The sequence below is a fragment of the Aedes albopictus genome, chromosome 1 (genome assembly GCF_035046485.1).
Source record: "Aedes albopictus strain Foshan chromosome 1, AalbF5, whole genome shotgun sequence".
In the NCBI taxonomy this organism is placed as follows: domain Eukaryota; kingdom Metazoa; phylum Arthropoda; class Insecta; order Diptera; family Culicidae; genus Aedes; species Aedes albopictus.
This window is the reverse complement of record NC_085136.1, coordinates 54875658-54891803: the sequence shown is the minus strand read 5'-3', so window position 1 is coordinate 54891803 and position 16146 is coordinate 54875658. Positions and strand designations below refer to the sequence as shown.

General features: G+C 42.4%; 2 protein-coding genes across 2 annotated transcripts in view; one reads left to right on the top strand and one right to left on the bottom strand.

Moving 5' to 3' along the window:
* The first annotated feature begins 238 nt into the window (after positions 1-238).
* Positions 239-13464, top strand: LOC109398797 (zinc finger protein DPF3). Its single transcript, XM_019671208.3, has 2 exons — positions 239-2056; positions 12125-13464. The coding sequence occupies exon 1, from the start codon at positions 1072-1074 to the stop codon at positions 2029-2031; it is 960 nt and encodes a 319-aa protein (XP_019526753.1). The 5' UTR covers positions 239-1071; the 3' UTR covers positions 2032-2056; positions 12125-13464.
* Positions 3628-16146, bottom strand: part of LOC109398788 (vacuolar protein sorting-associated protein 16 homolog) — a 32309-nt gene continuing 19790 nt past the window's right edge. Inside the window, exons 7-8 of the transcript XR_003892692.2 lie at positions 12038-12071; positions 3628-11962 (exon numbers count right to left, since the gene is read on the bottom strand). The gene's annotated coding sequence lies outside the window, so the exon portion shown is untranslated. The remainder of the gene's footprint in view (positions 11963-12037; positions 12072-16146) is intronic.

Here is a 16146-nt window from a genome sequence, read left to right as displayed (position 1 = left end):
CCAAAGCGACGCTTCATGGTTGAAGCGCCGCCTTCTTAGTTCGCATCGTTCCACCCAGATACCGCCACTACTCTGCAGCAGTCAGGTCGATCAATTTTCTCCACTCCCTGCCTTATGCTTTCTTCGCTTTCTTTCTACCGAGAATCTATGTTATACCTCCGTCGCTTTCACTCCTTCGCAAGGGCAGTTCGCTATCAACAAATCTGTCAAATACGAACGAAAATAGGTAGAAGAAAAAGGTCCCTAGAAGAGTGTTTCGCGACTTCCAAAGAGAGAGAATTGTCAATCGTTCTGAGTGTGTAGCGGAGGCATTTGGCTGCGGGGTCCCAAAAAGAAATCGACCTCATAGGAAAACCGAGAAAAATATTTATCTTTCGCCGGAAGTACCGCAAACCGGCTGCGATGGTAGAACGCTTGAGTATAGAAGTTGTAGTTCAAGTGTAGTTGAGAGCTTCCTGAGTTCAATCTAAGAGAACAGCTATTACCCATCATCCAAGGTGGCGACGGTTCGGTAATTTTTCTGCTACTTTTTTCCGCACACAAACACCAGCAAAATTCCGTACAAGGGAGAAAAAATATTGTACCTCTATGTTTTGAACGGTACCCGGATTGCTACCGCCGCCGCCGCCACCGTAGATCGCTGTTGCTGGCTGTTCAATACAACAACGCTGGCCTGCCTTCACCGTACTCTCTTTCTCGTTGCATCTTCCTTCATCCTCCTTCGGCGTGAGTATTTGAATGCAACACTGACTGACTGCTGCTGGTGATGATGATGATGTTATTATCGCTGGACCGCCGAATGAATCTAACGTGAGAGAGCGAGAGCAAATCGAATCAAAGCAGGCCAGCTCAGAGGAAAAAAAAAGTTGAAAAATAGAAACCTATCGCAGTGGCCATTGCCGTCATTGAGATAATCACTTCAAAGCAAGACGTAGCAGCAGGCAAAATCAGAATTCCAACGCAATTGATAGCGATCCAACCTACTAGGTGATTAGAATTCGGTTAAGGGCAGTGCAAAAGCAATCTAGAACTAGAAGGAGAGAGCACGCAACACTAGTGAAGTCAGTCAGGATGGCCTCATCAGGTGGAGTTGATATTCATATAGTTTCGATGCCAAACCTGCAGAAAATTGAGAATTATATGCGAGACTCGACTTATCGGGAAACGTTAGAAGTCAGCGCATCGTTCAACACCAGATTATGCCTTGAGCGAAGAATGCGACTACCGTTTTTCGATTCCCAAACTGGAGTAGCGCAGAATCACAGTACTCTGTTCATGAAGCACTGTAGAAGGATGCCAGGACACCGGGAAGGACAGCTCTACACATACCCTTCGTCACGGTGGCGAAAGTCCAAGCGACAATATCTGACTAAAATTCACAACCTGCGGCCGTTCAGCAATTTCAAAACAAGTGGAACTTCCAGCATAGCCTTGGGAGATTCTGCCGAGTTGGCAGTACCTGCCGAGTCGGACTTCAACGCATCACTACTGGAGGAATCCTCACTGGGAGCGACCTTGGACGCCGACAGCAAGGATAGCCATCAGAACCAACCCGCTCCCAAGGAGGAACCCCTGCCCAAGGATTGGTACTACGACGAGATGGCCCTGAACGACGACGATCTGGACGACCCGGAGGGCGGCGACTCGGATTACGACTACAACGTGAACGGGTACAAACGGAAGACCAAGAAGAGCAGGCGCTCGAACGCCGGAGGAAGGAAATCCAAGGCTAGTCAGGCGGCAGCGGCAGCCGCTGCCGCCGGAGATTACGATGCCGTAGCGTCGCCAGGTGGTTCGTCGAGGAAGGGTCGTCCACCGGGTGGCAGTTCCGGAAAGAGGGGTAGAAAACGCACCGCCAAGGATACGGTTTCGTCCATCGAGAAGGAACTGGAGAGCAGTATGAACGACAGCCTGGTGGAACCGCCCTCGTTCGAATCGGTGGCCGCAGCGGTAGATTTGAACGAGAACGGCGAGAATGGGGCCGGCTACGGAGGCAGCGCCGATCTGAGGAACTACCGGAAGTACCTGTAAGGCGACCGGGTGTTACTTCGAAATGGTAAGTGTCTTGTTTGTAATAAGTTGATGTGTAAAGAAAAGTGAGAATATGTACTTGAGCTTCACTCCGTTTTAGTACTAACATATCTATACCTAGTTTTTTTTTCAAAATCTTCAGATATAGGGGAAATTACCTATTCTCGGCCGTTTTGTTCTCTTCGTCTTGGGGGGGTTTTTGAAACCTATTGAACTCAGAGTTGGCCCCAAATCCTTCCCAACCAATGTGAATTATATGGCCAAGTTTCAGGCAATTTGGCTGACAAAAACCCCCCATGACGAAGAGAACAAACCTGCCGATAATACCCAATGCCACCCTAGGTACTTCAATTTTTTTCCGAGATGCCTGAAAGCATTATGATCAGGGGGATGACACAAGTTTTCACAGCCCAGATTGTCACTGTATACGATCTGCTTTGCACTTACTGCCAACGAGCACTTCTGTCTTCTAATGGAATATCTGCAGCTTAACCACCGTTAATCCATCCTTCAACAGTGTTGTTTGACTCTGACACAAGCATTTCCACTTTTTCGATTGTTTATTGACTCCTTCCGAAAGCTTCAATGTTATTACACCGCTGTACATCGCATTCTACGATGCTGGATCTCCCGGCTGCTTTCCTGGTGTTGGCAGAAGCATCAGTTTTTAACCTTCCATATATCTGGAAAGTTACTTTTCTTCAGGCATTATGGCAACAATAAAATGAACATATCTGGATACTCCAGGATCGCTATGTCAGCGGTTCCATATGGACTGGGGGTCTTTTTTGCCTTCAGTGCTTTCGCCATGATAACGAACCCATTCATGGAGACTAATCGATTTACGATGTCCTCCGCATCGTCCCGGCTGTACGGCGCCGGTGGCCACGTCTGGTATCCTTTCTCGAAAAGAGGCCCTCTAGAATACCCGTCAGTCTGTCCGGGCACATTTCAACTGGCGCTGTTGGACTTTTTAACTTTGCCATTACAATGCAGTAGGCACATTCCCACGGATCAGCGTCAGTTTTCTGACAGAGCTTCTTGCTACAGTCCGCCTTGCTCTGCTTGATACCTCGTTTGTAGGCAGTTCTTGTAGCCCGGGACGTCTTCCAGCTATGAGACAAGTAGCACGATGGATAGTGAGCGTCGCATTCCTCCAGCATCATAACACTGCATCAACAATTTGCCACCATAATACTCGATTTGCAGCTGCAGCTCTCCAACGTCGGTCATGCCCAACGCTCGCCAGATCACGCTCCACCTGGTCCGCCTATCGTGCTCTCTGCGCTTCAAGCCTTCTTGTACCAACCGGATGGCTAGCAAACACTAACTTTGCAGGGTTGTTTTTCGGAATTCTTGCAACATGCCTTGCCCACCGTATCCGTCTAGCTTAAGCCATCTTCAGGATGTTGAGTTCACCATAGAGTGCAGCGAGCTCGTGGTTCATCCTTCTCCGCCACACACCATTCTCCTGCACACCACCGAAGATCGTCCTTAGCACGCGTCGCTCGAAAACTTCGAGTACTTGCAGGTCCTCCTCGGGCATCGTCTGTCTCGTGTCCGTAGAGAACCACCGGTTAATCTTTTTTGACCGCAGTTTCTTCTGGAGCCCGTAGTAGGCACGACGTCCACTGATGATGCGCCTTCGCATTTCACGACTCACGTTATTGTTAGCCGTTAGCAAGGAACCGAGGTAGACGAATTTTTCCACCACCTCGAAAAAATCCCCATCTATCGTCACATCGCTGCCAAGGCTTGTCCTGTCTCGCTCAGTCCCACCACGTTTCAGGCGGGTGTACAGTTCTGCCACCTTTCCAAATAATCTAGCAATAACATCCATATCATACGCAAAACAGACAAATTGGCCGGATTTCGTGAAGATCGTACTCCGGCTGTTGAGCCCGGCTCGTTGCGTAACACCTTCCAGGGCGATGTTTAATAGTAGGCAGGAAAGTCCCGTCGAGATTCGAATGAACTGGATAGTTCACCCGAAATGCTTACGCTGTTCTGCACACCGTCCATCGTTACTCTTATCAGTCTGGTAAGCTTCCCGGGAAATCTGTTCTCGTCCATGATTTTCCATAGCTCTGTACGGTCGATACTGTCGTATGCCACCTTGGAGTCGATGAACAGGTGATACGTTGGGACCTGGTATTCACGGCATTTCTGGAGGATTTGCCGTACGGTGAAAATCTGGTCCGTTGTCGATCGGCCGTCGATGCAACCGGCTTGGTAACTTCCCACGAACTCATTTACTTCAGAGGTGAAAGACGACGGAAGATGATCTGGGATAGCACTTTGTAGGCGGCATTCAAAATGGCGATCGCTCGAAAGTTCTCACACATTAACTTGTCGCCTTTCTTGTGGATGGGACAGATTATCCCTTCCTTCCACTCCTCCGGTAGCTGTTCGGTTTCCCAGTTCTTGACTACTAACTGGTGCAGACAGGTGGCCAACTTTTCCGAGCCCATCTTGATGAGTTCTGTTGCGATACCGTCCTTACTAGCCGCTTTGTTGTTTGTGAGCTGGTGGATGGCATCCTTAACTTCCCTCAGCGTGGGAGTTGGTTCGTTCCCGTCCTCCGCTGCCTTGATCCCCCGTGCCTACGTTCTCTTCGCCATTCAGGTGCTCGTCGAAGTGCTGCTTCCACCTTTCGATCATCTCACGTTTGTCCGTCAGAAGGCTCCTATCCTTATCCCTGCAGATTGCGGCTTGCGGCACGTAGCCTTTGCGGGATGCGTTGAGCATCTGGTAGAACTAACGTGTTTCTTGTGAACGGCACAGCAGTTCCATTTCTTCGCACTCCGCTTCTTCCAGGCGGCGCTTTTTCTCCCGGAAGAGACGGGCCTGTTGCTTCCGCTTCTGTCTGTATCGCTCCACATTCTGTCGGGTTCCATGCTGCACCATTACCACCCGCGCTGCGTCCTTCTCCTCCAGGTGTAACGATACGGGAGGCTGTGCTGGAAAAAGGTGCTACGAATAGCCACTCAAGTAACAATGAATGCTGAACAGTGAGAGTATTAGCTGAACAATAGCTGTTAATGGTGTCAATGGCTGAACACAATGACAGCTGAATATTGTTCAGAAGTATGGCTTGTTCAACCTCTTTAATCAGCAATACATAGATGGCTGAGTATCAAGTTGAATAGAATATTATTCATCTCAGTAACCAGCTTCAAAACATACACCAACAAGCAGAGTTAATCATCTGTTGTTCAACCTTTAATCAAATAATTTTTGGCAGCTGACCCAAGCATGTTTTCGTGAAGTCCACATCGCTTCTTCAGCCTCAATACAGACTTAGTTCAACTTATGTTCTTGACTATTCAGACTCAACCAGGATTGATCTTGTTTTCAAGGATAAGTATACAATTGTGTGTGGCTATAAATCAGGAGATCCCAGTTCAGTTCAATTTCCCAGTTTTCACACAGGTTAATTTATACATTCCTAAACATTTTTTCTGGAAATAGACGCAGCTAATGGTAAAAATAGGCTTACGAAAGTGTTTTTATTTTATTTTTACACAATTAATAAATTTCATTGAATACTGATTAAGCACATATTAAGCCTTACATCAGCTTTCCAATGAACATCAAATCAGCTAAATGTTGAATAAAATCACCAAAATTAGATGTTTAAGGGGCCATTACACTGTTTGTCATAATGACAAATATTTGCCATTGTAGTCCGACATTCATCCGAGGTTGCCATGATTTACGTTGTGTTGGTCATTTGTTGGGCTTGTTTGGCCAAATATTTGTCATGTCTAATGGGTCCTTTAGGAGCTGAATAAAGGATTGTACCTCTTGTGCTCAGCTTTCGTTCAAAAGAATGCTGATTTAACCGTTATGTGGCCGGCAAACTTTTTGCTTTTTTCTACACCGTGTATTTTAAATGGGTGCTGGGTACCCGGGTACCCTGCCGGCCACATAAGGGTTAAAATAATAGGACACAATCGGTGAAGTACTAGAATTGAAGCAGTGAGCTGAATTGTTGTATGGTGAGAAGGACGATTCTCCATTTCTGCAATGGACCCTATTGTTGATTTCTCTATTTCTTGCAACCTAAACAACACAGTTACCCGAAGTTTTGCTCAAACAGCATCAAATTAGGCAAGGAATCATATTACCCACGCTTTTTTAAGCATTTCATTGCAGAAATGGAGAATCGGCCTTCTCCCTGGGCTTGGATTATATCTTCCAGGAAGCTTTGATTTCAGGCATGTGGTCGATGGCCTTTGCAGTAATGATTGGAATAGCTGAATGTATAATCAATGGCAAACAATTCTGTGAGAATCAGATCTTCAAGTCATCTGATATAGTTATACTGATCATGACGCTGCATAGTATATCGAACATTTGTCGAAGTCATTTATGTGCCGGGAAAATATAATTCCAAGTTGGAGAGAATATTACAAACTGAGGGAGGGTAATAGGCCCAGTCAGACCCCTGAATGGGCAATGTGGGTTAGTTTATGGGAATGCCATTGAAAGTTTGTAATATTCTCCGAGGCTTTCGAAATCCAACAGGGCGCGTCCCCGGGTTGCGGATAGGGGGAAAAGGGAGATTTTTCACATTTGCACTGTAATCAGCCAATGTGGTATTATCTCCTATGGTGTTGTAGTGCGAATGAATGATCTCATTCTATGGGAATTCGAACCTTGTAATGTATTGTTTATCAACTTCAATTTTCTAAGCTTGATAAGGTTTTGAAGACAAACATGAGCTGAGAGAATTGCCTAACAGGAAAGTCACATCAGCAAAGCTTTTACATATGCAAATGCTATCCATGGGGTCATGTCTAGCATTTAATATGTATGGCAATGACTGATTCTTACCTAGCAGGGGTACTACAAGACCACGCGGACAATTCGATTAAAGGCTTAATTGGGGATAATATATTTTCCAGAACTGAAGGGACATTTTTTCCGGGGTGACTGGCGAGTCGGAGAGGTTAGAAGTTTCCGTTTGTTATGATTGACAAAATAAACAATCGGGCACTTTTTCTTTCTATGACTTGCTTGGTATTTTGTGAATTATTGTTTTTTTTTTTGTTTTGGAAGGTATGCGATTCACTATTGAGCCTTAAAACTATTTTGCATCTGAATAACATTGATATCGTCAAGTCTACACCAACACCCTAATCCCACACCAAAATACCCTTTTCCTATCCCATGGCGTTTATGTGGTCAGCAAAGACTATTCAGCCATTACCCCTCCTTATCATCGGCTTTGGACTGACTTGCGCTCTCATTGCCCCACCAAATGCTGCAAAATGAAAATGAAAATGAAAGAAATGGAGAATCGGCCTTCTCACCTTACAAAACTTCAGCTCACTACTTCAATTTTAGCACTTCACCGATTGTGTGCCATTGCACAGTGGTCCACGAACAAGATTTACGAGGAAAGATGCATTCAACGCCTTCAAATGAGTTTTTAGGCAAATATGGTCTTCTACAAAGTTGTCCCTAATAATAAGGCCGGACGGGACGATGGTTGAATCGTCCGCCATTGCTCTGTTGTTAATTAGAAGCAAATCTCAACTTCTACTTCATATTGTTGGCTAGAAATTTGATCGCTCATTTGCTCACTTGCGGTGCACAATCGACTAAAGTTTCAGCTGCGTCAGTGCAGTGGAAACTGATATTTGCATCTTCAAAATCGCGAGGCAAATTGTTAGAAAGAGAGGGAAGATAGCAAAAAATACACGTCGTCCCGTGCGGCCATAAGGCCTTCTTTAAAATGTGCATGAAAATAAGGGTGGTCCATATTTTCAAAGATATTGGTAACCAAACTTTTTTATTTGCAAGAATAACTGTATACATTGTACAGTTGTAGATCTATCAATGTTGAGCAAGTTTGCTGAAGACACTTTTTATGTAGCTTTATAATCGACCGATCTAGAGATATTTTTTCTGGATAAGCTTAGGGTGGTTCAAGAGAAACCGGTTTTTTGGTGTTAACTTTTTCAGTTTCGATTTTTCATCAAAGTCGCCCACAAACTTGTAGAGCATTTGAAGACGCGTCGTTTCGTGCGCTGAGATGGTCGTTATCTCTTTTGGTTCAAAAGTTACAGGCGTTTTTCTTAAAAAATCATAGTTTATTAAAAAGGGTCTTTGATGGGTTGGGGCAAACATAAAAAATATCTTTTGCCTGCATTCAAAAGAAGAAATGTTGTTATAAAACATATCAAAAAATTAGAGGGGTGTTATTTTTGTAACTCAGGTGAAAAAAAACTTGAAAAGTGCCATTTTTTCTAGAAAATCATCAATATCTTTTGAACGGAATGACGTAGCAACATTCTCAGCGCACGAAAATGCGCGTTTTTGGAAGCTCTAAAAGTGATTCTCAGGCGACTTTGACGAGAAATTTGAAACAAAAAAGATATTGATGAAAAACCACGTAAAAAAAGAAAACCGGTCGCGTAAATGAAAATCGCGTAAAAAAAGACCTGACTGTATCGACCGTACAGAGCTATGGAAAACTATGGACGAGAACGGCTTTCCTGGCACGTTGACCAAATTAATAAAAGCACGACGGTGGGCGGTGTACAAAACTGTGTAGGGTCTCGGGTCCGGGTGAACAGGGTGGCCACTCAGAGCGGGAAATAAAATTCCCGAGTTTTTCCCGGTTTTCTCGATAGGCTTTTGAAATTTTTCCCGATTCTAAAATAGAATGATTTACAGTGAAAATTAAACGTAACTTACTAAGAAAAAATTAAGAGAATTAATATTGAATATTTTCAAATCCTTGGATTTAACATAGTATTCATATGAACTTGAAAATAAGTTATGTGTAGTTTGTCTCGTATCTGTAACATTCCTCCAATGATGGGCATTGAAATTACGACATCTTCATTTAACATTCCTTAAATTCATAGATGACCAACTAGTACAAATTGCAGATGTTTAAGCAAATAAAAATAAAAAAGATAATCCTGAGGGGGTCGAAATTCTCAGTATGATTATAGGATTTACGAACTTCTTATTAGTGGATTTCTTAGTAATATTCCAAAACTCTTCTGAAAAATTCTTGGTAAGTTTGTTTGGGAAACGAATAGGCAATAACAGAATGCCCAGAAAAAAACATTCTGGATGAACTTCTGGTGGAATATCTGGAAAGAATACTCGTGAAAGAATTTTGGAAACGATTTCTTGGAAAATCTTTTGTGTAGTATTTTTGATGGTCATTTTCTAGATATTTTAATAGAAAACCAGTGGCGAACGTTATGGTACCGTAAATGGCTACTGCAGAAAGTCAAGCAGGTTTCCCTCCTCTCTCTCTTAGATTTTGTCTGATACTCGTCTAACATTCTGTTATTTCATCCAGCGATTGCAATATGGAGCTCTCAGAGATTTAATTTCTGATCACATTGTTAGATATGTCAAGAATTTCTCCAGGAATTCCTGAAAGAGTAGTTTTTGAGAAAGTATTTCCCCCAAAATGTAGAGGCAGATTCATTATTTGGGAATTATTTATTTCCATAAATCATACAACTATATTGCTCCGGATGCTTTTGAATACTCACTGGAACTCCCGCGAGAATTTCAATTGGTAGTTTAACTAGAAACTACGAATACTCAAAATTCTCGAGAATTTGCTGAACCATGAGTTTTACCAGGGACTTCTGCTAAAGCTTCACCAAAAAGGGATTTTCCCGATACCTCATTCCAGTTTTCTCCGAACATTGTTATTCACAAGTTCAATAAATGAGTACATACAAGAACTTCATGAAAAACTTCAACAAAAACAAAATATTAGAAATACTTTTATGAGCTACAATAGACTAAAAATCCCTTCAAATATTCTTTCAATTGTTTTTCACTAACTATTTTTAAATTGTAAAAATGTTTTCACCTGAATTACTCGTCCACAATTTCATAATTTTTAATTTTAATTTATTCTTGGGGCAATTCATTCATTCATTAAAAAAAATATCAGCACCCTATCCAAATTTCTCGAAGACTTTTCGCTCAAAGGACAAAGGCTATATCAAATATTCTCCTAGAGGACCTGGGATCGAATCCCACTCCCGACAAACTCGCAAAATGTGAGTAAATTATGGGTCCCGAGCAGTGTTGCGAATACTCACTTGCAAGAGTGTTACTCACTTGCTTCTATCTCAGTCCAGAAGGATGCTATCAAAAAATGATGTTTGAAGGGCTTTTAGATTGTAGTTTAATCTAAAAGTTAGCCGAATAAAGTAAAGGTCGCAGACGCATACCAAAGTTGTGAGTGAGCTGTGAGTACGAGGTGAGTAAAATTCGTGTAAGTTATACTCACATTGTGCTCACAGCTCTCTCACGGTTTTGGTATGCGTCTGCGACCTTTGCTTTATTCGGCAAACTTTTAGATTAAACTACAATCTAAAATCCATCCAAATATCATTTTTTGATAGCATGCTTCTGGACTGAGATAGAAGCAAGTGAGTATAACTTTTCGCAAGTGAGTATTCGCAACACTGGTCCCGAGATGAACTAGCCTAGGGCTAAAAATCTCGTTAATACAGATAAAATAAAAAAATCTCCTAGAGATTGTACAAGGATATTTTTAGAAAGAAGTTATAATTCTTGTTATGTTTTATAAAACTTTTATTAAACGCTTTATTTTTTCAGAAACATATACATTCTGAAATGCATAAGTGACATATGAATCTATAAATATTTGAATGTGTCTCAACCTCAACCAGTCTTTCCACCAGAATGTTCTTTAGAATATCTTTGAAATTGTTCAAATTGTGATGTTAGGTAACATCACTATGATTAATTTAAATTGTCATGACTCGACGACAAGATATAAATTTCCAAGAATGGTTTTTACGCCAGTTCACCCACTACGTTATATAGTTCAACAGTTGATGACTGCATTTCCCACAGATTCTCGTACGTATGCTTCTGGAGACTGTACAAATTTTAGAATGTTGGAAATTCCCGATGGCTATCAACTATTCCCGAGGTTTTCCCGACTTTTTCCCGGTGGTTTCGAATTCCCGAGCTTTTCCCGGTTTTCCCGAAATTCCCGACAGGGTGGCCACCCTGGGGTGAATTATCCAGTTCACTCGGATTTCACCGGGGACAGTCACCTTTGTCGTGTCTACTAGTTTTCCACGCAATAAGGTAGGCCAAGAAATTCCTTTTGAACACTAAATCAACCATAAAGCCCCATAAGGGCCCTAGATGACATCAATATATTGATGATTTGACAAAACACAGCAATTCAATGATGCCGTGTGAAGACGACATCAATATATTGATGCAAATATTATGAGTTTCCTCGACCACTGGATTCGAAGGTCGATTCGACACCCTATTTCAAATGCCCTTTTCGACGAACCTCGTCAATTGAGTCACCATGCTGTCATTTGTGCAAACTACCTCGTTTTTGATGGGACTTCTACTGTCTTCGATGCAAACAGAAAGAGAGCGAAGATGAAATGAAAGCGAGCCAGCAATAAAAGCACTTTTGACACATTTGACTGTGAAGCCAAATGTGAAGGCAGAAACGGACGATTTTTGGCACTGTTTGGGGCAAACCGTCGTATTCGATTCCAAACCGTCGTATTCGATAGAGTACCTGCAAAATATTGAGGGAAATCAGAAAACTCGTGTGGACTCGGTAGAGAATTATGGATAATAAAAAATATTGCCATCTGGGGCCCTCTTAAGACTATACTTTGTGGTGTTGGAATATGCTTCTCAATACTTCAATACAATAAACCAATAATATAAACAAGTACATACCATAACATCAGAATGAAGATTTTTGCTGCGATACTCTTGTCATGCCGAATAAGTTGATGAATAGTAACTGCATGTTCGAAAATATTTTTGTCATCATATAACCAGAGGAGACCTGAGCACTATGCGTTGCTGCCAAAATCCAATGCGCTTATAACTGATGCGGTATTCCACAGTACGAACGATATTCCTTCTGTAATGTAGACAAGAATAAACATTGTATTGGTGAATTGCATGTGTATTGGTTGATTATTATATTATCGTATACCTTCAATTCGGGTTTTTATGCAGCTTTGTTATATCTGAAACAAAAAAAGATACACAATTTATTAATTTTTATCTATTCTCTTCGCAGGTACCTTTGAGGCTCTAAAAACCCAGACCCTTTTCGATGGATGTTTTATACGGCAACGTTGCATGGTGGGAGCTGCTACCAACCAGGTGCGAAACAGCAGTGGGCGACATTTAATGGTAGAAACAAGAACGGAAGCAACCTTCCAATATCGAGCAATCCTTGAAGGAATGCCTTGTACACAAATCACAGCTGAAAAAAGAAATATCAACCAATCTAAATTTATTTACTTTTTCAAAACTACTCTTGTCTTTTCTATTGAATATTATTGCAATTCTGGTCATCATCAAAATACTACTATTATTAATATTACAAAAGCAATTTGTGTTTAGTTTGTCTTGATTATATTTTGGATGTGACGAGGAAAAGTAAACTTATTTTGAATCGAAAATCTCGGAGCAATTTTGGAACGAAACGTTTGAAGTGTAAATAGTAGCCAGCCCTGTAAGCCCTTTTCTTCTTTATACACAAACTTACAAACAGTAGTTGCAATAGAACGGACATGGCGACCGTCATTTCTGTAATGGCGACCGTCATTAAATTTTGTTAACACCCCCCACACACACACCCACACAGATTTCACATTATAAAAACTATTAACAAATGGAAACCTTGAAACATAGTTATATTTAATTCTCAACAGACTATAGAACTACATAGAAGAAATTGCAAACGAGTCACACTATTATTTAGTTTTGCTAAGGTTTTGTTCGTTGTAGTAGAACTAACTCAATCACTCTCACACACACATACATACAAAGAGACACACACAAACATCTCCGTACGACCGTACCCCCAACATAACACTTAATTGTTGCAATAGTTGTAGGATTTAGTGGTAATCGACTCATTTTTTACGCGTGAAGTATACCAACCGAAGGAGGCGGAACAAAGAGAGAACCGGAGGAAAACGTTTGCAAAACGAACCTCCGGCGCCGGGACCGTGGTCCGGTCCGGCATGGGATGCGATCGATCGAGATTCACATTTATTGTCTAATTGTAAATGGATTTTTCAACGACGATATATTTACTTATTATTCCATTAATATCAACCCCCCTATTGATGATCGCTATAGTACTTGTAGAACTCAGAACCGTTTGAGAAAACAACACAAAAAACAGAGACACACAAAAAAGCTAGACAAAACCGGATGCTTCCGAAGCGGAAGCGTGGCAAGAAAAACACAATGTAAATGTAAAGTTTAAATTATATGCAAATGAACAGAAAAACAAGTGAAGAAAGCAGAACAACCGGAAACAAACCCTGTACATGAATATACATAGATGAACGGTGATGAAAAATGCTAAATAAAAATGAGGAAATATTTTCCAAAAACCTAAAAGATGTTTCTTGTTTTATGTTTTATCAAATTCGAAAAGGATGCATTCAATAGGAAATTTTTGAGGAAGTGGGGATTACGCAGGCCCCGTTCAGCAAGCTGAGATAACACGAGGCTTCCGGAAAACAAAGTCCCGTCTTGTATTTGCACTTCAACGTAGATGGTTGCGCAACACCTTCCGTTTGGAAACTCCTAGGGTGCATTGGTCTTCTGCACGTATAGTCCATGCTTCGTGCCCATAGAGAACTACCGGTCTATTAAGCGTTTTGTAACTTCGTGTGACGGCGATCGTAGAGTTCTGCGGAGTAAATTTGATTTCCTGCCTGAATGCGTCTCTGAATTTTTCAGCTGGTATCGTTGTCGACGGTCACCAATGAGCCCAAGTACACGAATTCTTCAATCGCCTCAATTTCATCACCATCGATAGAGATAGTAGTACATTTCCTCCCTTTCTACCTGCGCGTTCATGTCACGGACAACTATTTTCACGTCACGCGCCGAGCATGATGAGAGTCTAAGCGAAACACGTGTACTCTCTCTGAACAAATGATAAGGAACACTATACACTATCAGGTATCAGTAGGTCGGCTCTAGAGGCACGTTCTCCTCCATTCGGGAAAATTAGTCATGGCTTGCTTCTTCCGTTGCTTCTTTTCACTCCTCCTCAACGCGAAGTCCAAACTTCCCCAGGAAATATTCGAACTTGATTTGTCCTAGCGCCTTGGTCAAAACATCAGCCACAATCTCGTTTATTGGAATGTAGACAACTTGAACTGCTCCGCTTCGTTAAAGTTCTTATATGAAATGGTATCGAGTATCCACGTGTATTGATCGTTGATGAACGAAACCTTGCTTTAACTGCGTGATACAGCTTTGGTGTGTCTTTTCCAATTGTAACTGCGTATTTGATCTCCTCACCGATTGACTTGAATAGCTTCAATACCCAGAGAAGCTCCTGGCATCTTTTCGCGGCTAGGGATATGTATTCTGCTTCTGTACTGGAAAGAGCTACACTTGACTGCTTCCGTGCTGCCCAGGCAATGGGTGCTTCACCATATTGGAAATAAAACCAGTGTTTGATTTCCTGTTGCTTCGAAAACTCTACGTCTGCAAAACCAGTCAGCTAAACGTCATGGCTCTCCAATCGTAGTTTCATTTTAGATGTCATGCTCAAATACCGTAATGGCCGTTTTGCTTCGTTCCCGTCTACGGCCGTAGGGCAACTCACCTTCTTCCGAGAATCAATGCCAAAATAGCGATGTCTGGCCAACTATTGACTGCGATAGACCACCAAATAAGCGTAAGGTGTTTGGTAGAGTCGAAAAACTCATCATTCGCAGCCGAAACAACGCTCTGATTTTCTTCAAATTCTTCTACAGTTTCTCCATCCTTCGGTCCCGAATTCTGCGCTTCGCTGAACTAGTACTGAACCACCGCCTCATCTTCATCTTCATCATCAATAACCGTGTTATTCGGAACGAATCGCACATCTCGACTTACCACAAGCTTAGGGGCCGTACACAAATTACGTCACGCTTTTAGGGGGGAGGGGGGGTTTTGCATAGCGTGACGACCCTTACAAAAAATATTGAGGTCCCATACAAAAAGTGTGACATAGGGGGGAGGGGGGTTGAAAAAGGTCGATTTTCGCGTGACATAATTTGTGTATCACCCATGGGTCTTCGGATCGATCAAACGGTATCCTTTGTGACTGTCCGAGTATCCAACAAAAATCAAATCCATCGCCTTCGGTTCTAGCTTCGTCCTCTTTTCCTTGAGAATATGAACAAACGCTGGAGTGCCAAATACTTGCAGATGAGCCAAACCCGGTTTCTCTTCATTGCACAGTTCTCTCAGTGTTTCACTTGCCGCAGCTGTCGGGAGTATATTTTGCAGGTGATTCGCTGTTTCTATTGCCTCCGCCCAGAACATGTATGGTAGTTTCGCATCCAGGATCATAAAACGGGCCATCTCGACCAAAGATCGGTTCTTTCGTTCTGCAGCACCGTGTTGTTCTGGTAAATACTATTGGCTTTCAGACTCGGAATGAAAGGGAAAACGTCTTTACAATTCTAGGTTTTATTAATGACTAAAGAAAAATTTTCATTTTACAGACATGGATTACTACGATAATGTTTGTCGTTTCATTTAGCGTTTCTAAGCAGCATGACTTGAACACTCCTCCTCAACGCTGATCTTGCAATCCGCACATGGTCCTCAACTGTGCCAATCTGATTCCTCCGATGGGTTTCGTCAGCAAATCAGCAACCATGTCCTTCGTCGGGCAATAAACGAAACAGATCTCGCCAGATGTCTTGATGTCCCGCACGAAATGGTATTTGGTAGCGATGTGCTTTGTTCTGTTGCTAAACTTACCGACGTCCAACATCTTCAAAGCGCTTTGGTTATCCTCGTACATTACCGCATCTTGCTGCTCTTCCCCGAGATCACCGAGTAGTCGTTTCACCCACAATATTTCTTGTGTAGCCTCGGCCAAAGCAACAAATTCCGCCTCCGCAGTGGACAATCAAACGCACGACTGTTTTCTGCATGCCCAGCTGATTGTACCGTCTTTGAATTGGATCACCATACCGCTATTCGATTTCCGATATTGCCTATGCTCTGCCCAGTCGGCATCAGAGAAACCAACTAAACCACTTCGTCGATTGTTACCGCTGAGACGCA